Consider the following 23,659-nt stretch of genomic DNA (forward strand, 5'->3'; position numbering starts at 1 on the left):
AAACAGAAAAAGCTGGGAACTTCGAACCGCGGCACGGAGACTTTGGGCACGGTACGAAACAATCGCGTTTATTGAAAGAATGGAAGACATTGTCCTATTGTCCCTTCACTCAATGCCAGGAGGACTGTGATTACGCCCAGGCGAGAAAGGGGACATTTGCGAGGATATGAGCGCCATTGACACGAGTCTGGTCACGTAAAAAAACAAAACAAGACGACAAATTTGCACTTTCCACCAGACTACGGAGGAGCAGCGCTCAGGTCGATGAAACGAGATTCTGACCCTATTCACCATGTTGGTTGCTTTTTCTTTGTCCCCAAATGGGTCTGGGTAAAAGGAGAAAAAGCACTGCTTGCAGTGGTTCGGAGCCAGGTGCGCCAAAAGTGTCATGTGCTGTCCATGTCTACTAGAATTATGCTTGCTTTTACTTGGCATCCATTGCACGATTCGCAATGGCGTTGCGAGACTCGATCCAGATGAACGACAGAGCAGGCATAGATTGGCGGCAGCCAGCCATTTACGGACATATACGCAGTTATTAGGGAAGTGAAACCTGCGGAAGCTAGCAGAAGCCGACAGAGGGACAATGCGTGACAGGAGAAGAAGTAAAAACTTACAACTCGACTTGTCCGTCTCAAGAAAATTGCCTTGCCTGTCACTGGCGGTGAGTATTGCATCACGTTCCATTTGGTGAGATGTACGACAAAGTCTTGAACATTGACGCGGAAAACCAAGACCTAGAGACACTGACAAGACAGGCGGCGGGAAGATGAGCTAAAAAAAAAAATTTTTTTTCTGAAAAATTAAAAAAAAAAAAAAAGGTAAAAAAAATTGGCCAGGCCGAGTCGTGATGTCTGGTGAGCATTGGATAGTCTGCACAACGCTGAAGCTTTGTTCCGCTGCAGAGACAGAGGCGGACAACTGTCAAGGTAGGTTTGATCTGATTGTTTCGTTTCGGCCCCCTTTTGCACAGGACATTGAGCATGCAAGGTATTCGGGCAGTCACGTCCGTGCGGTTGTTGCTGCAATCATTGATCATCAAAGTCATCGGATGGCACTTGGCCAAGCTCTTGATGACCGCCATCTGTGACTCGCAGCTTGCAGCAAGTTTGATGGTTTGCGTCTGGTCCAGAGGTCCGGTAGCTCCAAATGAACGCCCCAGACGACAGCTAGGCCCCCAGGCCAGTCTTGACTACCAGCCTTGTCGACCCCCTGAATGCTGTGATGCCAGGTGAGGAGGCCCTGGGCCAATGCTCAATGTCCTCATCTCCCACGCCGGAAACCCACTGCCAGCCCCATCTCTCAGGGTCTTGGATTGGAGGATTGCCAGACGCGGCAGCCAATCAACATGGTGACGCTCTTCTTTGCCGTTGAGTCTCCAAAGCTTCGTCGAGCCCCCTGTTCCAGTCTAGTCCCAGTTAGGAATAGTCCAGCACAATCCCCCTTTTGCTGGCCATGCCCCAATCAGAGGCCCCAGCACCTACTTCTGTCCTGTTCTGCGTGTAGTTTGGTGTTCATGTTCTGTGGTGCCACGCCTAAAGGGGATCAACTCGTCAGTAGTGGTCATGGCTGGGGGGCTGCCACGCCGGCTGGGGCTTCTCTCTAGTGGCAGGCACCACGAACTTTGGAGGGGGACGGGGGCAGGAGCGGCGCATTCGCTCAATCTCCCACACGTTCTGGTCGCGCTTGCTTTCCGGTCTTGCGGACAACGCAGCAGAATTTCCTCCTGTCTTGGGTCCCGCCGTCTCAGTTCCTCACTCATACTTTCCCAGCCAGCCCAGCCCAGCCCAGCCTGCGCACGCCCCCTCGAATTTCCCCTTTGACTTTCATCTCCAACCTTTCGACCCTGACTTCACTTTCGCCATTCTCTCTCCCATCATTGCTACTTCCTCTTCGTCGACCTCTCGTGCGCCGCCTCGGGCTTCACTGTCGACAATTCGTGGCCGAATTCTCTTTTAATTTTTTTTTTACTTGAACCCCGTCCTTTGACACGCGTGCTCCTGCTCGCTGGGTTCTCCTATCTTAATTGCCTACTGGTAGGTTACCCTCACACAACCCCTGGACGAGGAAAGCGCTTCTCGTTTTGGCTCATCGCCACTGCACGTATCGTGGTGATTCTTGTTGCGGTCTACCTCGAGCCAGCCTGCCTCAACTTTATTTTTTTTTTACTTGAGGCAAGCAAGATCAGGTTGCTCCTGTTCTGCACTCGGCCACCCCCTCTCCCCTGACACCAAAGTAGCTCTTCCCTGACATAGCTGACATTTTCCATCTCTCAGAATCTACCTTCTCCTCCATTCCTTTAGAGATCGATCCACCGCTCTTTATACATCGATATGGGTAAGATGCCACTTTCTTTTACAGTGTCTCGACACGCGCAACCTGTTCCTTTGTGTGAATGTGAAAGGCGAGAGAAAGTGCAAGTCGGCCCCGAGTTTCAGCGGCATACCCCCTCGAGGCAGCTCCAACAATCCGATTCCTCTTCGACACCTTATCACAATTCTTGCGTCCTTCATTTCGACAGTTTCTCAACGCAATAAGCCCCTGGACATTCGTTCAACGACATTTACATTTTCTTGGATTTCATTGCCGGGACTCGACATTGGCCCCCCCTTTTTGGACTTGACAGCATTTCGTGTGCACCACTACTTCCGTTTCTTAATTGACAAAAACGGACACTATCGTAATCGAAAATGGCGACGGAATTGGCAAAGCAAGCCAAGACGCGCACCAGGAACACCCCGGAGGAAGCTGTTCTTGACCAGAGTAGTGCAGCGGCAGAGCCAACTATCGCCTCAAAAAGGACGAGCAGCATCATGGCCACTCAGGACATGACTATTATACCTTCAGCATCGTCTTCTGCGGCACCGTCAATCACTAGTACCGTACGACATTATCGCAGCATGCTTGATGTTGAGGATCCTCCAAAGTTGAACCCTCTGAATCCGATGTCCTTTGACGAGTTGTACACTCCACAAGATCAGGAACAACCTACCAAGTACGAGTCCGAGGAGCCACCATCGGACTCAACCTCAGGAACTTCAGGAACCTCGGGAAGCTCAAGGACTTCGGGGAGCTCGGGGGAGCTTCCAGGGAACGTGCCGACGATCAGGTCAAAGATCTGGGCTGTTAGCTACCTTACCCCACTCGTGACCACCTGCCACTCTTCTCACACCATTTTCTAAACATGTTTGCCTTGTCTGAATGAAACGCATGCTGACCAGATGTTCGTACAGCTTCTAACGGCTCCGATTCACCCACGGGTGCTCCCGCCTCTCCTCCTGCTGGCAAGCTTGAGTCCGCGGCCTCCGCTCAAGATGTTCCTCCTTCTGACCCCGCGCCTGCAGTTCCCTCTCAGCCAGCTCCTTCTTCTATCCAGGACGCACGAAACATTGTCCGAAGGAAGCTTACTGGCTATGTCGGTTTTGCCAACTTGCCCAACCAGTGGCACCGCAAGAGTGTTCGCAAGGGCTTCAACTTCAACGTCATGGTCGTCGGTAAGTCTTATGAACGGTAACTTGCTACAAGCCAAAGCAACGTGTCTAACAACCGCTGCTTTCAAGGTGAATCTGGTCTTGGCAAGTCTACTCTCGTCAATACGCTGTTCAACACCTCTCTGTACCCTCCCAGAGAGCGCAAGGGACCTAGCCTGGACATCATTCCCAAGACCGTCCAGATCCAGGCCATCAGTGCTGATATCGAAGAGGCTGGCGTCCGTCTCCGCCTGACTGTTGTCGACACTCCCGGATTTGGTGACTTTGTCAACAATGACGAGTCGTGGCGCCCCATTGTGGACGACATCGAGCGCCGATATGATGCCTACCTGGATGCCGAGAACAAGGTCAACCGCATGAACATTGTCGACAACCGCATTCACGCTTGCGTTTTCTTCGTTCAGCCCACTGGCCACTCTTTGAAGCCCCTGGATATTGAGGTCATGCGACGTCTTCACACCAAGGTCAACTTGATCCCTGTCATTGCCAAGTCTGACACGCTCACCGATGAGGAGATTGCCAGCTTCAAGGCCAGAGTAAGTTTCTCCACACCCTACCACCTAGCTAATTTACATGCTCATCATTGTACTAGATTCTGGCCGATATCAAACACCATGGCATTCAGATCTTTGAGGGTCCTCGATATGAGCTGGATGATGAGGAGACCATTGCCGAGAACAATGAAATCATGTCCAAGGTTCCATTCGCCGTTGTTGGTGCCACCAATGAGATCAAGACTGCCGACGGCAGAGCCGTTCGCGGACGTCATTACCCTTGGGGTATCATTGAGGTTGACAACGAGGAGCACTGCGACTTTGTCAAGCTGCGCCAGATGCTCATCCGAACGCACATGGAAGAGCTCAAGGAGCATACCAACAACACTCTGTACGAGAACTACCGTACCGACAAGCTCATTGCCATGGGCGTGTCGCAGGACCCCAGTGTCTTCAAGGAGGTCAACCCTGCTGTCAAGCAGGAGGAGGAGCGTGCTCTGCACGAGCAGAAGCTAGCCAAGATGGAGGCCGAGATGAAGATGGTCTTCCAACAAAAGGTTGCCGAGAAAGAGAGCAAGCTCAAGCAGTCCGAGGAGGAGCTGTATGCCCGTCACAGAGAGATGAAGGAGCAACTCGAGCGCCAGCGGGCAGAGCTCGAAGACAAGAAGCAGCGCATCGAGAGCGGACGGCCGCTAGAGAAGGAAGGCAAGCGCAAGGGTTTCTCACTGCGTTAAGGCTGAGAAAGAGTCCCTTTTTCGAGTCTTTAGCGACGCACAGTTTGCCATCTCTCTACGATCAACGTCTGAGTATCCATGACACGCCATACACCAGCAGCTCGACGCCTTTCCTTATTCCTTCGATTCTAGTTTCTCTGTCGGCCTTTTTCTCGTCACATTTTTTTGTCATTAATCACACCCTCCTCACTTAATCACCCTGAACAAAAGTTGTCTTAACGGAGTCGGACAAGCAAAGAACGTTATCTACGGAACAATGGCCCCGCAGCGCCCCGGGGGACTGCAGGCTATGAAAATATTCAACAATACGAAAGAAAAATAAAAAGTAGTTTTGGTGAGTGTGCGGGCGATTGCACCTCGGGAGTGGTGTCTGGGGGGTTGCTCTCCTGCTTGAGTCCGCGAGGGCTGGTTGCGGATCAAGCATGGCCAAGAGCATTTCAGTCCTGTGTGTTTACCCCAGAAGAGAACGACGCGAAGTCTTCTTTTCTTGACAGACTGAGAGCATAATCGCTCTGCTTCTTTGGCAGTCTTCCCTTTTGCCATGGGATTGATGCCGTCTTCTTTGTGTTTTTTTTTAGTGCTGAAAGAACCTTGTCTTTTCGGCACTGACGTGTTGTGCACACTTATGGTTTCCTTTAATTTATATGCCCAACAAGATTGGTCGGCAACGCCTGCATCTTTGCCTTGTCGTCCTGCCTGCCCCCCGGATACCCTTTGTCGCATCTGTATGGAGCACTGGTTGCGGATTGGACTTGGACAGGAGCAGATGGATGATTTGGCCGACGAGGGCCGAACAGCAACTGTTGTATTTTAGTCGTGTGATTGGGACAGGTTGTTTTTATTTGACGTCTCGACACACGGAATTGTCGTCTAGGCTCGCTTGTTTTTTCTTAGCTAGTTTGATTTCATTGTCTTTATACGTATGTGTCTTTGCTTGTTTTGTGATGTTGCTCGTTTTACTGCATGTGCCATGTTTGGAGATTTTCACGGGAGTAAAGTTGCTGAAGATGAGGCCGTATGGTAGGGTGACGGTGTAAGACAAGCTGCTGCAAGGCTTTTTTACCTGTACTTTTGACATAATCACCGGTAGTAAGCGCAGAGTAGAATCGAGATGATATATATATGTATGCATGCTTCATTAACATAGGGTGGTCGCCTTTAGTTTTTATAATACAACGGCTGCAAGGTGGCGATTTTGCTCCGTGTCATATCGCCATGACTGGCCGAATGGGATACCCATCCTGACTTCCAACGTAGCGTAAATCCTTGCCCATACTGCTCTGGGTCTTATCCAATCTTGATTACTCCCCGACATCGCTCTACCTTTTCCTTGCATTCTTGAGCAAAAAGGCACCAACAACACCAGCAGCAATACTAACACCACTCAGAATAGCCACGCCCATGAGCCCCTCCTTAGCAACCTTATTATCAATCAACTGCCGCAGATCAGAAGCCTGCAGATTGGCAGGCTCCTTGTCCAGCAAGAGGTCGTTGTAGCGGCGAGCCTCGCCGTAGTTGCCGAGCTTGTAGTTCCCCAGGGCGAGATAGTAGAGGCATTCGCGGCGGCGTTCGGGAGACACTCGGAATATGTCGCTGAGCAGGCGGACGCCGAGTTGTTGGTCGTTGCGGTTATTTGATTTGACGAGGCCCTGTTTCTGTTAGGGATTGATGGGATGGGAGATGAGTGGTGTGGTTTACCCATGCGTAGTTGAATTTTGTTTGGACGCCGACCATGTCGCCTTCTTTTTCGTATTGGGCCCTCAGGACTTGGAGCTCTGAGGGGCTTAGTGGCCTGGAGGGGTTAGACGGTTATGCGTTTTGGTGGGAATGAGGGACTGACGTTTCTGCGTCGAGGGCATCTGGTGGTGGTGAGTTAGTTTGCCTCGGTAATGGTGATGGAGCTGGGATACTCACAGGGTAGTTGGGTGACCATTTTGGCGGATTAAGATGGGATGAATGCGTTGAAGTCGTACTCTATTGGGAGTTTGAGAAATGAGATGAGGTTCGAGGTTGGGAGATGTGGTTTCTGGAGGTTTAATGTGATGTCCTTGACGAGGGACGGGTGACTGGAGTTTGGAGCTCGTGGTGTGGCTTGTGCCTGCTGAGGTCGACTGGTGTCTGGTGGCAACGATGACGCTACTGGAGGGACGTGGTGGAATTCAGGTTGGGCACTTGGATGAGGTGGGCGGTAAAATGTCGGGTGCTGGACTGTTCGGGTGGGTGATAAGATTGTCGCCCCTGACGACGGGTGGTGCGATCTGGTTGGTGGATGCTTAGCTCTGATAGGCGGGTCGCGACTCTTGAACATGCATCTACATCTACATTTACATCACGCGACGACATCAACCACAGCAAAATCAAGCATTGGACGCGAATCAAACACAAAGCACCAACATCACAAGAGCCGCAGGAGGCAATACCATCAAAATGCTCCTCTCAGAAGATCCCGCCACAGTACGTTCCTCCAACCCCCACACCATGCAAACCGCCAAACTTAACAAAAAACACAGCTCATAAACCACACAATAAACAACTTCAACATCAACCCCGACAAGCTCGCCATCTCCCGCATCTCCGAATCGCTGTCCACGCTCCAACAAGCGCGCGACCTCCGGATGCGCGACGCCGAAACGTCGCTCAAAAAACTCCACCGCCAACTCAGCACACTCACCTCCCAACACGCGGAGCTCACGTCCTCACACTCGCCCTCCGACCACGCCTCCAAGATCGCGACCCTCGACACGCGCAAGTTCCGCACCGCAAAGGCAGCCAGCGACGCGGAGATGGAGGCGGAGCGGCTGGCGCAGCAGGCGGCTGATTTGGCGGCGCGGCTGCAGAGCTGACGATCTGCAGGGCTGGAGGGGCATGAGGCGGCCGCGGCGGAGGGACGTGGTGGACGATGAGGTGCTGCTGCGGTTGAAGGTGTATAGGAGTCTGGGGATTGATATCGAGAGGGATGAGAGGGATGGGGAGTGGACGAGGGCGGTGGTGAGGAGTGGTGGGGGGGATGTGCATGTTGTGAATGTGGATAGGAAGTTTTCGAGGTTTTTTTATGCGAATTACTTTTGGGGGATTGTGTAGGATGGATGGACGTACGATGAGGGGATAGTTGGTGGTAGATGGTGCTTGGAGTTTTGGGAGTTGGTTCTATTTTCAGGGTTGGAATGTGTCTTGGTTTGGGATGCTGGCTGTCCTTAGAGGGCGGATAGGAACTTGATCGTGGGGTAGCATGGTGTTTATTGATGAGGGACGATTATATCATACAAGTCCACAATGTTGGATAATTCTTCAGAGTCAACGAAAAGCGTGCCTAGGTGGGACTAAGGAGTTTGTGTTGTACGCGGAACAGGGTTCTCAATCACTATTGGAGATGAAGATGCTATTACTCCATGAAGTCTTGACGACTAAGCGCAAGAACTGCATGGTGACGTAATGATGGAAACCGGATTCAAGACGAGGACCTAAACCAATGTAGGGTGGTTCGCTTGTCTGTACCTCTGGCAGGTCTTAGTTCAATTGGTGCTTGGATTTCGTACCTGGTAGTATTGGATCCGAAACTTGTCAGGATGTTTCTGATGCGAAGTGCTCTTATAGAGTAAGGTGTTGAATGTAAGAGACTTGCCGCTGGTCGTAGGATCTATTGTATGGCCGTACGAGCGTGGTTGAGTGTCCCAAGTGATGTTCTCTTAATAACACAAACTTTACTCCGTAGAGCCCTCCTGGAATAGAACGACTGAGTATCATGACCAACTCCCTTGGGTAAACCTATACCCTTGCATAGTGTAACGGGACGATTTGTTATGTCTAATGTGCATGTGAAACACTCATTTCCTATATCGCTTAGTATTCTAGTAACCCGAGTGTTCGTCACGCAAATTGGACTCATGGAGACTCATTATAATTTCGCTTTCATCCGCGTAAACCCATCTATGAACTGTGATAAGGCCAATTTCCTTTATGCCAGTTGAAATCAAAAACACTATAGGACTTGGCGGTCCTGCATCTGATACTGACGGAAGTGAGTCTTACCTTAATATCAATATGTCTTGGCGAGATTACAGATATGCACATAGGGTCCATGTGCGCAGGGACAGGGCAAGGGGACCGCGAGGCTTGAGACACCCTTTGCCTCGTCGGGCTACAGTTCAAAAGCATAGCCTCACATGACTTCCTACCAAGAAATGCTGGTGATTCGCGGTTGGATTGTTCCCCGAGAGGGAACTCATGCCATAGCTGGGAAGGAAGAGAAGACGTTTATGGAGGTGAACCGCGATATCTTTGTTACACGATCGAGAGCTCTCTTTATACTGAGAAGTCTCTCCTGTTGTTCAACCTTGGGACTCTCTGCCTGCCTGGCTTGCTGCTTCAGCGCTAGACTGGTTTCTGAAGACAACTTGTTGCCGATTGCACCGGGTTTGCTGCTGAATTGGTGGACCGAACCTGTGAAGATTTCCCCTCTGTTGCTCGAAACATCACCGTACTCTTTGCGGACCATTACGGCGCATATTTCTATGTTATACGTTCGGCACAGGGTGAATCACACAACCAACCTTCAACATCAAAGATGGCCGAACCCACCAACCATGGATCAGAGCATATCGGTCCGTTTAGCACAGGCATTTTGGGACTGACCGCCTCACAGCTTTGATGAAACACAGACCTTTCTCAAACTGCAAGAAGCTGGCTGAGTCTCCAGTGATTGAACCACCAAAGAGTCCAAGCTTTGTGACTATTGCGGCGCGCCATGAACACACTGGGCGTTAATTACACCCAACACACCAATGAACATGAGTACCATTTCACCGGGACTAGACGTGGCTCTTCATCAATGCTTCCCCTCATTCCATCACGTCGTACAGTATGCCAGCATGCTTGCCAACCGGGCTCTGCCCTCTGATGGGTGTTAAAGCATCCTTCACGAACCGACCAACCGGACTAGAGGACACACATGTAGATATTTTAAACTACCTCTTTGTCCTAGCGGCGTAGTTTCGACCAACTATACTGAGGAAATAAGCGCTAGACTTATAGTGAATGGTGTGCGTTGTTCATCCAATGCACGCACTGACGAGCTTTGGCCGGCTGAATCTGCGGAATCACGGCTAGAAACAGGAGAAGACCTGGCCGTGTTTGAAATCGGTGGATGTCGCGCTTTGGAGATATTTGTACTTTTTCTCTCGCAGGATATTACTGTTGAAAGTGAGAAGCATCATGGTCCAACCGTAGTGGCCCGTTGATAGACTCCAACTACCTAGTTGCGACTATGAGTAAAGCAACAACAACAACAACTAAAACAACAACAAAAACCACGTATACTCGCCATGAAGACGACCCAAGCTTCATGGGCTGGATCCTCCCACCAACAGGAACCGGTACGCCATCAATATCTGCGAACAAACCTCCCAAAACTAACATACGTAGCCGCCACAGCGGGATGGTGTCCCGATGCAAACAGCTACATCACCTCCGGCACACACATCGGCTGCTGCGACTCCGATCCCTGTATAATGGGCACCAAATGCGTTTCTAACACCCTTTATAAAGCGGATGGCTCAACAACAAACTGGTAAGCAACACGCACAACTTCAGGACAACAAACTCACCTGTTACAGCAACAGCTACAAAACCGCAAGATGTGGCACCGTCACAGTGTTTTCAGTGTATCCCGCGGGAACGCAGGCCGCCGTAACGGATGTTGCGTGCTTTATTTCTTCCCCGAGAGTAGAGACGATGTATAGGAGGATAGATGCGTGGACTACGTCTACAGCATCGTCGACGTTGACGCCTTCCCGGCCGGGGATTTCTCCTACAGGTGTGTATTGGACTTGCAACGGGGGAAATTCCGCTGATGGGCGTTTAGAATCGGTTACGGAAGTTGGAGCGTCTGGCGTGTCTGAGAATAAGGCGTGGATAGCGGGTGCGGTAATTGGACCGGTTGGGTTGGTGTTGGCGCTGGTTATTGGTGGTATCTTCTTTTTTAGGAGGTGTATCAAGAGGAGGAAGACTGTTGAAAGGCATGAGGTAGCGGGCTCGCCAGTCTATGGTAGTTATGGGGTATATGAATGTGATGCGTCGGTTGTATCGCCAGGGTCGCAGATATCGCCTGTGTATGAGAAGGGGTTGGGTCGACGAGAGCCTATAGCAGAACTGGCTTGATGGATTATGTGTGGAATTCGTGCTGGACAAGAAGTGAAGTTTACGTTTGTGCAACAGAGCAACTACTTATCACACGTGTGAGCGGTCAAACATGAATTCGGGGTACCATTGTTATCCAACACCATGGTAACTGGTTCGCGAAAATGATCCAAGTCTGGCAAGTCAATTCAAAAGTACATTAAATACTCCCCACAGCAAATACCGAAACTCAGATCACGTTCATAGCGGCTGCGGCTGGCCAAAAGTATCGTGCCTTTGGACCTAAACGCCACAAAGTCAACTCGCCACCATCATCAACCCATATAGCAACAACGTCACGAAAAGCTCAACTTCCAAATCAAGTTTCAATTTGCTAACATCTTTATTTACGCTGTCATCGGACGCACTTCGTGTCACAGACTTACATATCGTAATCCAGGTTGGAATGAAATAGGAAAGTGAATTGCGTTAGTATATGCACCGTAGATCGCTGCCGGAAATCCGGCAACCCATATTAGGGTCCCTAAATGGCACGCGGTTCGGGTGGCGACTCGTCCCACTGTACTGAGTGAAAGTTTGATAAGAATAGAAAGTGGTTGGAGCTGGGCGAGTCGGATCTATTTCCGCTGATCTTTTTAATACGTTTGATACTGTTCAGATGGTGGCTTTTGCATTGGAGTGGTGATGTAGTTAACCCAGATGCCGCCGATACAGCACTCACGTCATCATCTATAGACAAATGAGATTCAAATCCTCCAGATCTAATCATACACTGTTTCACATTCAGACACCAAGAAGTGACCTTCTCAGATCGGCAATCTTCCCCATGCCCCATTGGGAAGGCAGCTACTAGCATCTGACATGGGAGCCGAACCATCCATGCCGATCATGACCGTAGATAGATGTGTAAAGCCGGGCAACATTCATTGGGACTTTCCAGATGGAGCTTTGACAGCATCATTCACCTCGAAAGCAGCATCAGCTTGTTTGGTACCGGAGGTCATCATGGCTATCACTTATATTCTTGCCTATCTGGGCGATATCACAAAATACAAATAGAACATTACTCTCATTTTCACTCTACTCCAAACAATCCACATAAGCACCAATATCCAACTAAATACATACCAACACATTCACAACATGCACTTCCTATACCCCCTCCTCGGCGCAACGCTCACCCAAGCCGCCGCCCTCACCAAACGCTTCAACTCCAACAACTGGTGCGGCCCCGTGACATCCAGCAAAAACATCACCTCCGTCGAAGCCACATGGACCGTACCGAGCGTCTCCCTCCCCAAAGGCGGCGCACCAAACGAAACCTACCAGTTCTACCAGTGGGTAGGCATCGACGGGACGAACAACTGCGGTGCTCTCGTGCAAGGTGGAACAGGACAGACGGTAAGATACACACACATCCTCCTGACACGTCACTGACATTATTAGATTGAAAATGGGCAAACGTCATACTACACCTGGTATGAGTTCTGGCCTGCAGGCCCTCTATCCGGACACGTAAACGGTATGTAACACTCACTCACACATACGCCATGCTAACGGCTTAGTTTCGTCCGGGGACACAATCTACGTAAAAGTTGACGCAACGTCTGCCACAACCGGCACAATGTATGTTGTACTCACACTTCATAAACAAAGCTAATCATACTAGATATCTTGAGAATAAATCCACCGGCGAAAAGTACACCGAAAACGCCACATCCCCCGGTCCGTCGCTATGCTTCGCCAGCGCGGAGTGGATCGGTGAAGATCCCGGAAACACGCCTGAGCCGTTCCCTGAGTTTACGGAGTATGAATTCACAGACTGTAAGGCGCAGACGGGAAGTGGAAAGACGTTGAATCTCGCGGGGGCAGAAGACTGGATTATGTATAAGGATCAGAAGAGGCTTTGTCATCCAAAGCGGAAGGGGGACTCTGCGACTAGTATTATCTATGGGTAGTTGGGGCATCGGAGTTAGGATGGTGTGCTGTAGGAAGGTGATTTAGATGTGTCTGATATTTCTGCCATATTTAGTATCTTGGGCATATTTATAAATATGTATACGTACCGGGAACGGTTGATGCTCGACTTGGTTTTCCGTTCTTGGTGAGACACCGGCTCGTGATTGGTTCGAGTGGTTCCTGTCTGGAAATTCAGTGTTTCACTTCTGAGATATATGAAAGTATGTATGGGGTCATGATTCTGTTGAATATGGGCTGTGGAACTTTGCAATATGCTCCTTTGAGAATTCATGTTGGTGCCGGTTTGGGTTGAGTCGAGTATGTTTACCTTCCGCAGAGCCTGTGAAATGCAGATGGACATGCAGACGATACGCATTCACAAGCAATATCCCAGCAATGGAGAAACCTGCTGACATGACCATGGATATTCATTCATTTAGTCCACCTATCCCCATCTGTCTTGCATCATATGATTCGTCAAGTCATGAGAATTTTACAAATCGCTTTCCAAAGCTGGCGTCCATGTACTGTGTCCCATTTCCGGCCGTGAGATGTCCCCAATTATTCCATCGTAAATGACCATGCCTTGACACCAGACCCGAAGCTGGCCCTTGAATATATCGGGCGAGTCTCCCGCTTCCCCAGGTGCCCACCCTCTTACTTCGCGCTTAAATAGGCATTTTCTTCGCCTTTGGTGACATGGCTAACGGAAAGTAGCTGTCCGAATTTCCAATTCCCATCGTAGTCAGACTTTGCATCCGTGACGCTGAAGGAGTTCTAGTCCTAGAACTGTTTGGAGACGTGGCTGTTCTCGCTGCCGCCTTGGATTCTGGGCTCCTTCGCCTCGTCTTCATCATCAAAACTCCACCATCTCCTGGCGTCGTCGCACCTCCGCCAGACGGAGACCGGTAGTGATGCCGGGTAAATTGCCGATCTGGTAGTTCCATTCGAGAATTGATGGTTGTCCAAGCGTCATCGTCATCCCCAGCCCGCCAGCCGCCAACGCCTTCAAAATCTCGTTCCGGCCCTACGCTGGGCATCAGCCCTAGTCCAAACTCGTTGATTGGCGTGGTAGAGCCGCCGGTAGATAAAATGCTGATACTGCTGCTAGGTCGACGACGTCTTCGCCGGTGTAACAGTGGCGGTCCCGGCATAGACGACGCAGCTGAACTGTCGCCGTTGCTGCTTCCATAGGTGGTGGTGAAAGTGGTTGGCATACGTGCATCGTGAGTTATGTAGCGTTTCTGCCGTTTGAAGCTCGCCAGAGATTGTGGTATGAGAGAAAGCGCAACATCTAGGTAGACTATGACAACCCGGAAGATGAGAACTGCGAATGCCAGCGTGGTTGTGATGCCGGCGAGAATGGCCAAGGGAACTGTGACGACAAACAGGAATGGAACAACAAAAGCATAAACAGGGTTTAGTAGTGCCATGGTTCTGTGAGAAGCCATGTTGGGGAATCAGGTGGTCGTTACATCAAGTATTACAACAGCATGGCTGGTGTAGATGGGGTGATGCGAAGAGCTGTATCTCAATGTCCTAGTAGTTGTCTTGGGTGAATTGAGCGAGAATAAAAAGCAAAAAAAGTCTGAAACAAAGACACGCGACACAACCAAGAGGCGTCTGCAGGAGAGATGGATGTGAGTAATTCGATGAAGAAGGGGGCGACCCCGAGCTGTTGCCAAAACAGAGTATGGAGGAAACAACAGAAGGAGCGTCTCGAGTCTCGACCGTGTCAAATGCCCCTAGCTGGAAGCGAGTGTTGAACATATAAGTATATTTTCTTGTCAACACCTCGCCATCAAACACCAAGATGCAGTCCAACGGGCAAACATCCGGTTGACGAATTTCAGCAAATAGGAGGAAATACAAGTCAAGAAAGAGGAGAATGGGGTGACGGGGAGATGCAGATGCCGTCGATGACAGAGGTCGGAGCTAGGTGTGGCATGAAGAGGGGCCGAATCACATGCCGGAGAAATCAGAAATCGACTTGGCCAAAACCACAAACGCAACGCAGACAAGGAACGAGAGAAGCTAACAAGAGCCAGCAAGCGCAATCCAACCTCCAAGCCAACACCAAGCTGACGACAAGTCAGATCGCAGCGCCGACATCCAAAAACTGCCCCTAAGGCAAGCCTCAACCAACTCGGCCGTCCCAGTTGCCACCGTTTTCCCCCTCGCTGATTAACCACCACGACACGCAAAGCCTTCCCGAATCTCTCCGGAATCCTGCTGTTTACCATCACAAAGTCTAATGATTATTCGAACGATCTGACAAGTTCAATGCAACATCGATGAACTGAACCCTGAATTCTTGGACCTCAAAGTCGACTTGACAGGTGGGCCTGGGCCTTTAACTCGAGCTTTGGATCTTCGGCATCTGGGGCTAGGGTCCAAGCTACAAACAACAGGGATTCTCCAACCAGGGGGGCTTGATACGTCCTCAAGAGCGGTGTCCTTGAGAGAGCTATGGAGGTGATGCACAAACAGCTCTACAGCAAGCCTCTAATCAACCATCTTTATGCATTCTACCTCATTGGCAGAGACTCCAAGGCCAACTTGTGCAAGACATCTGCGTTAAACATATATGCTGTCAACAGAGGGCGGACGTAGATCTGATGCTCGTACCACACCAGAGAGCTCATGGTCGGCCTGGTGTTGATTTCTCCAGGGAAGGTGCTGCTGCACTGCCTGCTCCACTCAATCTCCAACATCTTCCTTCATGCTTGATTATAACCTGAGACTCACAACCAGCAACTTCAAAAGACACTTCAAAATCTCCTCGCAAACATGTGCCAGCATCACCAAAATGACGACAGCCCACCACCCGACAAAGCACAACAGCCGCCGCCTGCTACGAATGAAGCATTCCCATGGCATCTCCCAGTATTTGACGCGCACTGTCATCCTACAGATACCATGAGCTCCATAACCAGCCTCAAAACCATGCGTGCATCTGCGCTTGTTATCATGGCAACTCGTTCGCAGGACCAAGACCTAGTTGCCGACGTGGCGTCACAGCATGGCGTCAAGGACAGGGCGAGTTTGCGGGGTCGTCAATGCAGATATCAGTCTGACAGCCACGACGATACCGAGCATATCTCGGTATCAGCAGCCGAAGAATCAACACCTCCTGCTCAGCGAAGTTGCCAACTCATCCCTTCATTCGGATGGCATCCGTGGTTTTCCTACCAACTGTACGATGACGTCGACGCAGAGCCTACGTACAATCCACCAGCAGCAACAGGAGGCGAAACGGATGAAACCGCCCTCCTCAACGCCAAGAAGCTGCATTATCAAGCCGTTCTCACACCACCACCACAAGATGATGCCTTTATTACGTCCCTACCTACACCAATCTCCGTTTCATCATTCATCGCCTCAACCCGAGCTCGTCTGCAATCCCACCCGCACGCTCTCGTCGGTGAGATTGGCGCCGACAAGGCGTTTCGCCTCCCGCAGCAATGGGACCCTGCATTGGCCGCAGCCAGAGATGATACCTTGACGCCTGGCGGCCGGGAAGGCAGACTGCTAAGTTCTCACCGAGTGCGCATCGAACACCAAAAGGCCGTTCTACTCGCCCAGCTCCATCTTGCAGGTGAAACCGGCCGACCCGTCAGTGTTCACGGCGTCAAAGCCCACGGCGTTATCTTCGACACCATCTCGAGCTGCTGGAAAGGACACGAGAAGCACGTCCCCTCCCGCCGTGAGCAGCGCATGGTCGCACCAGGTGCAGAAGACGATTCAGACGAAGAGCCAGAAGTTGGTGGGAAACCGTACCCGCCACGAGTGTGCCTCCATTCGTACAGTGGCCCAGTGGACACTCTACGGTGGTGGTTTAACCCTTCTATTCCTGCCAAGATATACGTATCTCTCTCAACAGCCATCAATATCAACGCCTCCTCTAGACGGGACGACTTCAGAGACGTAGTGTCCGCTATTCCGGCGGACAGAATCCTCGTGGAGAGTGATTTGCATGTCGCGGGGGAGCATATGGACGCTGCATTGGAGGATATGTATCGCCGGGTGTGTGATGTGAAGGGGTGGGGGTTGGGGGAGGGTGTTTTGAAGATTGCCGGGAACTTTGAGGATTTTGTATTTGGTAAGGGGTGATGGATAGGAATTACAAGCAAAAGCATTGATTCATAACAACTTGGTGTATCATTAAATAGTCTTGCATGGTCAAAGATTAGAATCAGTTGAGATCCGCAGCAACTCGGTGTACCATAAAATGGTCGTCTACGATCAAAAGTATTAGAATTAGTTGAGCTCTACAACTTCACTTCGAGAACCCAGTCCCGTGTCTATCCCATGCAACACATACATATATACCCAACCTCAATCGAAACCAAAACGCCATCATGACCATGCAAATGCCCCCAAAAATCACTTCCCATACCCCAACCTATCATCCCCGCCACCTCCATACCTCAACCCATCCGCCACCGGCGACTCATCCTCACTCTCATACGGCGGCAAACTCTCATCATCTCTAAAATGGCCATACTCACAAGGGGTATACCGCGGGACCTCTCTATTCCTGCCCTCCTCCGCGGCAACAAGACTATCCACCACACTAACTGCTTCCCTGAACGACGCAAATTCCTCTTCTATACTGCACTCTATTACTGGTGCGGGCTGAGTCCTCCACCGGGTGAAGATGTTGGCGACATATTCTTTGATAGCTTGCCTGCGGGCTTTTCGACGAGCTCGGCGCTCAGACCATGATTCTTTCTTGGGCCGGGTGGGACGTTCTGAGAAGAGGACTTTTTCGTTGTCTATGGCTCTGGGGGTGGTTTTGCGGTGGAGGCGGAGCATGAAGATTGTGGATAGGAGGCAGAGGCCTATTACGGATAGTGCGATTGCCATGACGAGCTACAGTTGTTAGAGTAGAGTGTGGTTGAGATATGAGGGGGCGCTTACGGGTGGTTGTGGAGGAGGATGTGTAGTGATTTTAACATCAACTGCCTCTCCATTAAGAGGCATCTGATCAGCCCACGTCCATTTCCCTGCGTGCTTTTTCAAATCATACTCCTCAGCCTTATTATCATCCGCCTCATCATCAAACCAATACTCGTAATCTTCAGGCGGAACCGGCAGAGACTCATCCCTAGAATGCGCAATAAACTCCTTCAACTCCTCCACATCACCACCAAGTTTCTCAGCCGCATCTCGAAACTTCTCACCCAGCCCCTCGAGCACACACTCCAGGTTATCGCAGTCCTGGATCGACGACGGTTTCTTCTGACCCAGTAATTCTGCAATTTTGTTCTCCTGCGAAATAATTGAGTTTTCCAGCTGCCGCGCTTTTATGCGTAGAACGTCTAAGTCGTGAATTTTTGCGTGCAGTTTGCCCTGGAGAGATGTCTGTGTACTTTCGAAGTTTTCATGGGGGAGTTTGTGGACGTGGTTTACTACGGCTGCGTTGTCGATGGTGATTTTCCGGGGGTTTGTTTGCGTGAATGTCGTGGAGAAGTTGAACGGGGCGATTTCTAAACCGTCTAATTCTGTGACTTGCATTTTCAACATGCCCATGCCCAAAGAGTCGGGGTTACAGCTAAAGGCCCAATTGGCGGTAAAGTTGCCATTCCGGTGCGCCGCGAGAGTGCCCTGGCCGTTGCCGTTGTCATCTTGTGCGAGTTTCTGGCCGTTGATTGTGAGGTCTCCATGACCGCAGGGTACTTTGGACTTTCCGATATCAAGGCGAAGCGTCTACGCTTATTAGACGTGAACAGTGCTTAATGGATTCATCAACATTACAAGAGGTTCTGCTTCTCCCACGTTTTTCGGGATGCTCAGCGTCACAAAGGCCGTCGAGGCATCTACGCACATCGATTAGACCGGTTCTAATGGGACGAGTCAAGTCTTCCAACGTGATGAATAGGCAGCAGCTTGACATACCGTTGCGAACTTGTGGTATCGACGTCCCCAGCACAGGTACCACCAGAACTGTAGACGCAGCCGCGTACACCCAACCGCTTTTCATGGTCAAATAGATGCCTTTGCCAGTCGGGACATAGACTGATATGAGGCCTGGTCTGCAACTCCACTGCTGTTTGCCTGCTAGGTGGCAATTAAAAAGACACAACCCACCAGGCTTTCAAATGATTAATAGTGAACGCGTGGTCATGAAAATTCGACCCCGAGAAGAATGAGGAAGAACGGAGAGTCGGATGACACGACGAAGCGGGCAAACAAAAGGGTTGCCTAACGGGACTCTGGCGGCTCAAAGTGTCTCATGCCACGTCTTCCGCGGAGCGGACTGGACTGGACTGGACTTTGACTGGAAGCTGGGGAACAAGGGTCTGGTACATGTGGTCACAAGCTTGCCTCTCTTAAGCGCCTCCCAAATCATGCAAAACTGCGAATAAGCTTGCGTCGCATTCCCCAAGAGGTACATGTAACAAGCAGTCAGTCTGGGTGTTGGCAGAGCGGGTCGACTGTTGCTGTAATCCATCTGTCGTAATGAAGCCAATCCAAAGCAAAGCACCATCACAAGTACTGCTGATCCTCATTGCCCAAACATCTTCAACCAAAACTCCTAGTCAGCAGCTGTTGGTCTCCGTGCGCATTCTGTATCCATTCCCAACATACCTGGGTCACGAAAGCTCTGATGGCTATCTGGTCACTTCGTCCTCTGCCCATTTCGCAAAACTCTCGCTTCGCCTCCTTCGCCCCAGAGTGAACCAGGGACCAAGACATGCATCAAAACCAAGAGTTGGTGCTCGTGGCTCATCAAGTCGGCTTTGCCAAATCTGGCCGACAGCTTCGACATGTGGAGTCGATGGTCTCTGAGTCCTCGCGTCCCGTCCTCGTTTGGCCAATCGAGATCCGCGGGCTGACGAGTCCCTTGTCAAGCCACGTCTTCACTTCAGATCAATTTGCCCACCGCAATGCCTCGCCAATGCCATGCAACAATTCGTTTGGTATTGTTAGTTCGTCGATACAGTACAGTACCAAACAAACACTTACATCCGATTGCAACAGCATTTCCATGCCTCTGGTAATTGATGCAGTTGCTGTCATTGACAACCTGACAAGGCCCAAATGAATGTTGTCCATATGTCCCATGTCAGTGCCAGGGAGACAAAACGAAGAACCTTTTATCCTGTTACACGCGAGAGGCAACACATCAAATGCTCTGAGCCTCTGACGTATGATCTCTGACAAAACGTCCAACTTGTCGGCCCCACGTTCAAGCATCATCCACACCTCGGTCGCCTTCCGAGCAAAAGCTTATGCAGTCTCCTATTCGACATGCTGCTCAATCCGTTTCGTAGTCCACCCGCAGGGCTGAAGGCCCTCATCCATCCATTTCAAAGTGAAGCACGGTGGACAAACACTGTCATACAGTCGAAACACTTTGTTTTTCTCTTGGTTCGTCTGAAAATTGTCGTAACAAAGACTGTCACAGGCACAAAGTTGCCTTCCGTGCCAGGTTTCATGTTCTCCATTCCTCCGACGTGTACGTGTATCCTTCTCCTCTTACAAATACTGTATGATCCAAAAAGAAACCAAACCAAACCAAACCAAACCAAAAATCACAATCCAAGTACATGATTGTTATTGCCTGTGCCGTTCACTGTATAATCCGGGCCACTGTACTCCATCCCCGACGATACATCCTCTGGGTATTGCCAAATCCCAACGTACACTTATACTACATAGATAAAACAAAACAAGCATCACAAAAGAAATTTGCGAATACAGACACTATTCGGAGCCTGTGTCGTCCAAAAACTCGCTCAAAATTTGCACTCGAGTCCGGGCAACGTCGCTGTCCGAGCCAATGAGTTCCATGATCTGGATCATTCGCGCTGCATAGCCATGTTAGCCTTCCTTCACAACATCTTCTTACAACGCCACGTGGTTTTGAATGCGATTATCACTTACTGATGTCAGCCCTGGCCCTCACGAAAAGGGGGTCTCGGGCCAGCATGTCCTTGCCCGCCGCTTCCTTTGCTGTTTCTCGTAGCACATTGGCAATGCACAGCGCTTCCAAGAAAGCCCGGTGATTAAAGACCCACCATACTCGGGCCTCTGACTCCAAAAGAGTAAACATCAAGAAAAATGCGCTAATTGCATCGTGCGCTGCCTCCAAAGTTCCACGGACGTTGACCGGCACATCGGGGCTTTCTGACGCAAGCACCAGCATAAGATTGTGGAAATAATTGCTCGTCAAGAATAAGGTTTGCCGCACAATCCGCTTGTTCGTGCTCGCCACCGCTGTCAAGCTATCCGTATCCCAGGATCGAAACACGTCGGGAAATGACCGATACACTGCCCGAAAATCCGCCACCAGTTTCGACTTATGCCGGACTGTTGTGCAAATGGGGACATCCAGCGACCGGGGTGAGCAAATGGTCTCCTGAACCAGATTTGCCAACATCCAAGATCCCCTGATGTAGGCTGTGTCCGTCGGGTCACTGCTCGCGATTGATGAACTGTCGTCCAACAAGTCATCAACTGAAACGTCTGTATGGGTGGCAGAAGGCGGTAGTGACAATAGAACAGTCAGGAACGTATCCTGGAGTAGAACAGCTTGCCAAACTTTTCGCCGCTGTTGCTTTTCAAATGGATTGGCATTCGGCGTTACTGTTCGGAGGATATTTCCCGTTAGCCCCAGCATTTGTGGGATGAGTGACGTAAAGTAGCACGGGGGGATGGGCCAAGTGGAAGAATGAGATCATCTTACCGATATTTGGATCACGATGCAGACCCATGGCGTATGCTTGTCTGATTAGGATACCGGCGAACGCCCAGCCGTCCGACGCGTGGTTATCGTTAATGAGGAAATAAGTCATGAGCACCATGGCCTGTATCGATCGAAGTGATGCAGAGCTTAGATACGAGGACATCCGGAGAGCTTGGTTGGATGCGGAGGCGTAAAATTCGGCAGTCTGTTTGCGCTCCTTCGGCGTGGTTGCGGTAACAAATTGGGTACTGAGGGCCAAGATAACAAAGATCAGGGCAACAAAAGCAGGGTCCATTTTGTTCCTCTCTTCGGTGCCCATGCGCCAAAAATGTTCGTAGTCGGCGTAAAATGTTTGGCGATGTATCATGGGATACACCGCATCAACGCACTCAAAATATCGGGCAACCAGAATGTCCGCTTGAATTTTGTCAGGGAGAACGGAGACGACTTCGGGTAACCCTCCATCGCAAGTCCAGTAGTTCGCGAAAGGGTGTTCCGATCCGATACCAAAGACATTGCTAGCTTTTGTTACGGAATACGGCACGTGGGATAAGAGGCCAATGGATAGAGCTGCAGCGCCTCGGGAAGACCCTTCTTGGTCGTTGATTGCGCCTCTGTCGGCAATGTTAGGGATTGTTGCTATGCCTTCGTTGGCATTCTTTTTCTTTGGTGGTCGAGTCATGCGACGTCCATTAGCTGCCGATCTTGACGTTTCCCTGGAGAGGCAGGTTAGCTTGGATGATGAAGACGAGGTTGGATCGTCACTCACTCCAAGAGATTTGCAACATGCGCGTATCGACATTCGGTCTGTCTTTTGATGCCTTAAATATCAATATTAGCCATGAATCATACGTTTGATATATTGCTTGTTATTTTTCAAAACTTACAGGCAAGACAGTGTGGTCGACCACGATCACACTGTTGAGAAAGGTTAGCTATCAGGTTGAAATCAACACTGCATCAACAATATGAAGTATAATGACATAGACTGGAGGAAGAGGTGCAATGTCGAAAGTGGACGACTTATCCGGGATGTCAATTGTTGAAGATTAATTTGGCTCAGACTGTTTTCGTAGTGTGACACAGGGGAACGGGCAAAATTAAGGTTAGGATGGGGGAGCGTTGTGCGACGCTGCATGTGTCTGGCAAAGTGACAAATCTCGCATGACCAGTTGCAGACCACGATTCGGTGAAGAAATTGAAAGAGACGAAACAAGAAAAGCAATCAAGCTTGTGATGCAGACAGGGGGGGAGTAAAGGGACATGAAGACAAAAATAAAAACTCAAATTGAGGCATGATGCTGCTGCATGACAGGCGGATTTCGAGTAAACGCACCTTTGTCTTTCGCTCAACACATTCATGGCATGACAAGGTCGGTTTGTTGCGCTTTTGTTTCTTCTTTGCTGGTTCCTCACCATTGATGGGTGATCTCTCGTCACTCAACTCCCGATAGTCGACGCTGTCGCCATCATGACTATGACTGTGACTGTGATTGTGACTATGGCCGTGGGCATGACCATGAGGAGCCGGATGGCGAGGATATGTTTGAGTGTGCCCATGTGTCAGAGAGCCAGGTGAGGACACGCTCGTTGGCGAGTCGAGATGCGGTTTGAGAGTCAGGGAGGACGGCGCAGCCGGATCTCTTCCATGCGCAATGGGAGAGCGGTGCAGGCCGTGTTGCAGCCGCGATATATCCATTAGACGACGAGGTGCTCGGGAAGCTCAAAATGATGTAGAGTCTGGTAAAATTGGTGACTGCTATGCGGTGCGCGCTGAGAGCTTTGTTCGGGGTGCGGTGTGATCCAAGTCTGGTCCAGTCCAGTCAGGTCCAACCAGACAGTGGGAGAGGTGCCGGGAATAAAGCTCAGGACTGGCTTGTCTGATGGTGCTGGTCTGGCTGTGCTGGTCTGGCCTGGTGCTTTGTGGTCTGGTCCAGTCTGGTTCGACGTCTCGGTCGCAGGGAATAAACGGGGAGGGGAACGGGGAATGAAAAGGGAATTGCAAAACCGGACCGAACCAGATCGGACACAAATATGACTTAGGAGAGAGGAGAATGAATGAATGAGTAAGTGAATGAATGAATGGGAATAAGACACAGCCAATTGCCCGGTCCTGATGACAATCGAAGAGCTGTCCAGACCCAGACTCCA

At 50.5% G+C, this 23,659-nt stretch overlaps 8 protein-coding genes across 8 annotated transcripts; 3 read left to right on the forward strand and 5 right to left on the reverse strand.

The window, feature by feature from the left end:
- Nucleotides 1–2,690: 2,690 nt before the first annotated feature.
- On the forward strand, nucleotides 2,691–4,719 carry VFPPC_03585 (cell division control protein 3; the record flags this gene model as incomplete). The annotated part of the gene is made up of 5 exons (XM_018283074.1): nucleotides 2,691–2,995; nucleotides 3,043–3,125; nucleotides 3,234–3,494; nucleotides 3,561–4,027; nucleotides 4,084–4,719. 5 exons carry the CDS (start codon nucleotides 2,691–2,693, stop codon nucleotides 4,717–4,719), a joined length of 1,752 nt encoding a protein of 583 aa, XP_018147795.1.
- Nucleotides 4,720–6,038: 1,319 nt separating this feature from the next.
- On the reverse strand, nucleotides 6,039–6,652 carry VFPPC_13492 (hypothetical protein; the record flags this gene model as incomplete). Its single annotated transcript, XM_018291267.1, has 4 exons — nucleotides 6,039–6,368; nucleotides 6,418–6,511; nucleotides 6,560–6,578; nucleotides 6,634–6,652. The coding sequence occupies 4 exons, from the start codon at nucleotides 6,650–6,652 to the stop codon at nucleotides 6,039–6,041; spliced, it is 462 nt and encodes a 153-aa protein (XP_018147796.1).
- Nucleotides 6,653–7,146: 494 nt separating this feature from the next.
- On the forward strand, nucleotides 7,147–7,562 carry VFPPC_03586 (kinetochore protein SPC24; the record flags this gene model as incomplete). Its single annotated transcript, XM_018283075.2, has 2 exons — nucleotides 7,147–7,173; nucleotides 7,230–7,562. The coding sequence occupies 2 exons, from the start codon at nucleotides 7,147–7,149 to the stop codon at nucleotides 7,560–7,562; spliced, it is 360 nt and encodes a 119-aa protein (XP_018147797.2).
- Nucleotides 7,563–10,337: 2,775 nt separating this feature from the next.
- On the reverse strand, nucleotides 10,338–11,744 carry VFPPC_03588 (hypothetical protein; the record flags this gene model as incomplete). Its single annotated transcript, XM_022428342.1, has 4 exons — nucleotides 10,338–10,525; nucleotides 10,602–10,940; nucleotides 11,334–11,485; nucleotides 11,671–11,744. The coding sequence occupies 4 exons, from the start codon at nucleotides 11,742–11,744 to the stop codon at nucleotides 10,338–10,340; spliced, it is 753 nt and encodes a 250-aa protein (XP_022284631.1).
- Nucleotides 11,745–13,481: 1,737 nt separating this feature from the next.
- On the reverse strand, nucleotides 13,482–14,264 carry VFPPC_03590 (hypothetical protein; the record flags this gene model as incomplete). The annotated part of the gene is made up of 1 exon (XM_018283078.1): nucleotides 13,482–14,264. One exon carries the CDS (start codon nucleotides 14,262–14,264, stop codon nucleotides 13,482–13,484), a length of 783 nt encoding a protein of 260 aa, XP_018147800.1.
- A 1,339-nt stretch (nucleotides 14,265–15,603) lies between these two features.
- Nucleotides 15,604–16,926, forward strand: VFPPC_03591 (Cut9 interacting protein Scn1; the record flags this gene model as incomplete). Its single annotated transcript, XM_018283079.1, has 1 exon — nucleotides 15,604–16,926. The coding sequence occupies one exon, from the start codon at nucleotides 15,604–15,606 to the stop codon at nucleotides 16,924–16,926; it is 1,323 nt and encodes a 440-aa protein (XP_018147801.1).
- A 273-nt stretch (nucleotides 16,927–17,199) lies between these two features.
- On the reverse strand, nucleotides 17,200–18,799 carry VFPPC_03592 (hypothetical protein; the record flags this gene model as incomplete). Its single annotated transcript, XM_018283080.1, has 4 exons — nucleotides 17,200–17,688; nucleotides 17,737–18,525; nucleotides 18,574–18,635; nucleotides 18,715–18,799. The coding sequence occupies 4 exons, from the start codon at nucleotides 18,797–18,799 to the stop codon at nucleotides 17,200–17,202; spliced, it is 1,425 nt and encodes a 474-aa protein (XP_018147802.1).
- Nucleotides 18,800–20,526: 1,727 nt separating this feature from the next.
- On the reverse strand, nucleotides 20,527–23,207 carry VFPPC_03594 (Zn(II)2Cys6 transcription factor; the record flags this gene model as incomplete). Its single annotated transcript, XM_018283081.1, has 6 exons — nucleotides 20,527–20,630; nucleotides 20,707–21,408; nucleotides 21,509–22,224; nucleotides 22,278–22,329; nucleotides 22,396–22,426; nucleotides 22,845–23,207. 6 exons carry the CDS (start codon nucleotides 23,205–23,207, stop codon nucleotides 20,527–20,529), a joined length of 1,968 nt encoding a protein of 655 aa, XP_018147803.1.
- Between the last annotated feature and the right edge of the window lie 452 nt (nucleotides 23,208–23,659).

The sequence above is a fragment of the Pochonia chlamydosporia genome, chromosome 2 (assembly GCF_001653235.2).
Source record: "Pochonia chlamydosporia 170 chromosome 2, whole genome shotgun sequence".
Lineage (NCBI taxonomy): Eukaryota > Fungi > Ascomycota > Sordariomycetes > Hypocreales > Clavicipitaceae > Pochonia > Pochonia chlamydosporia.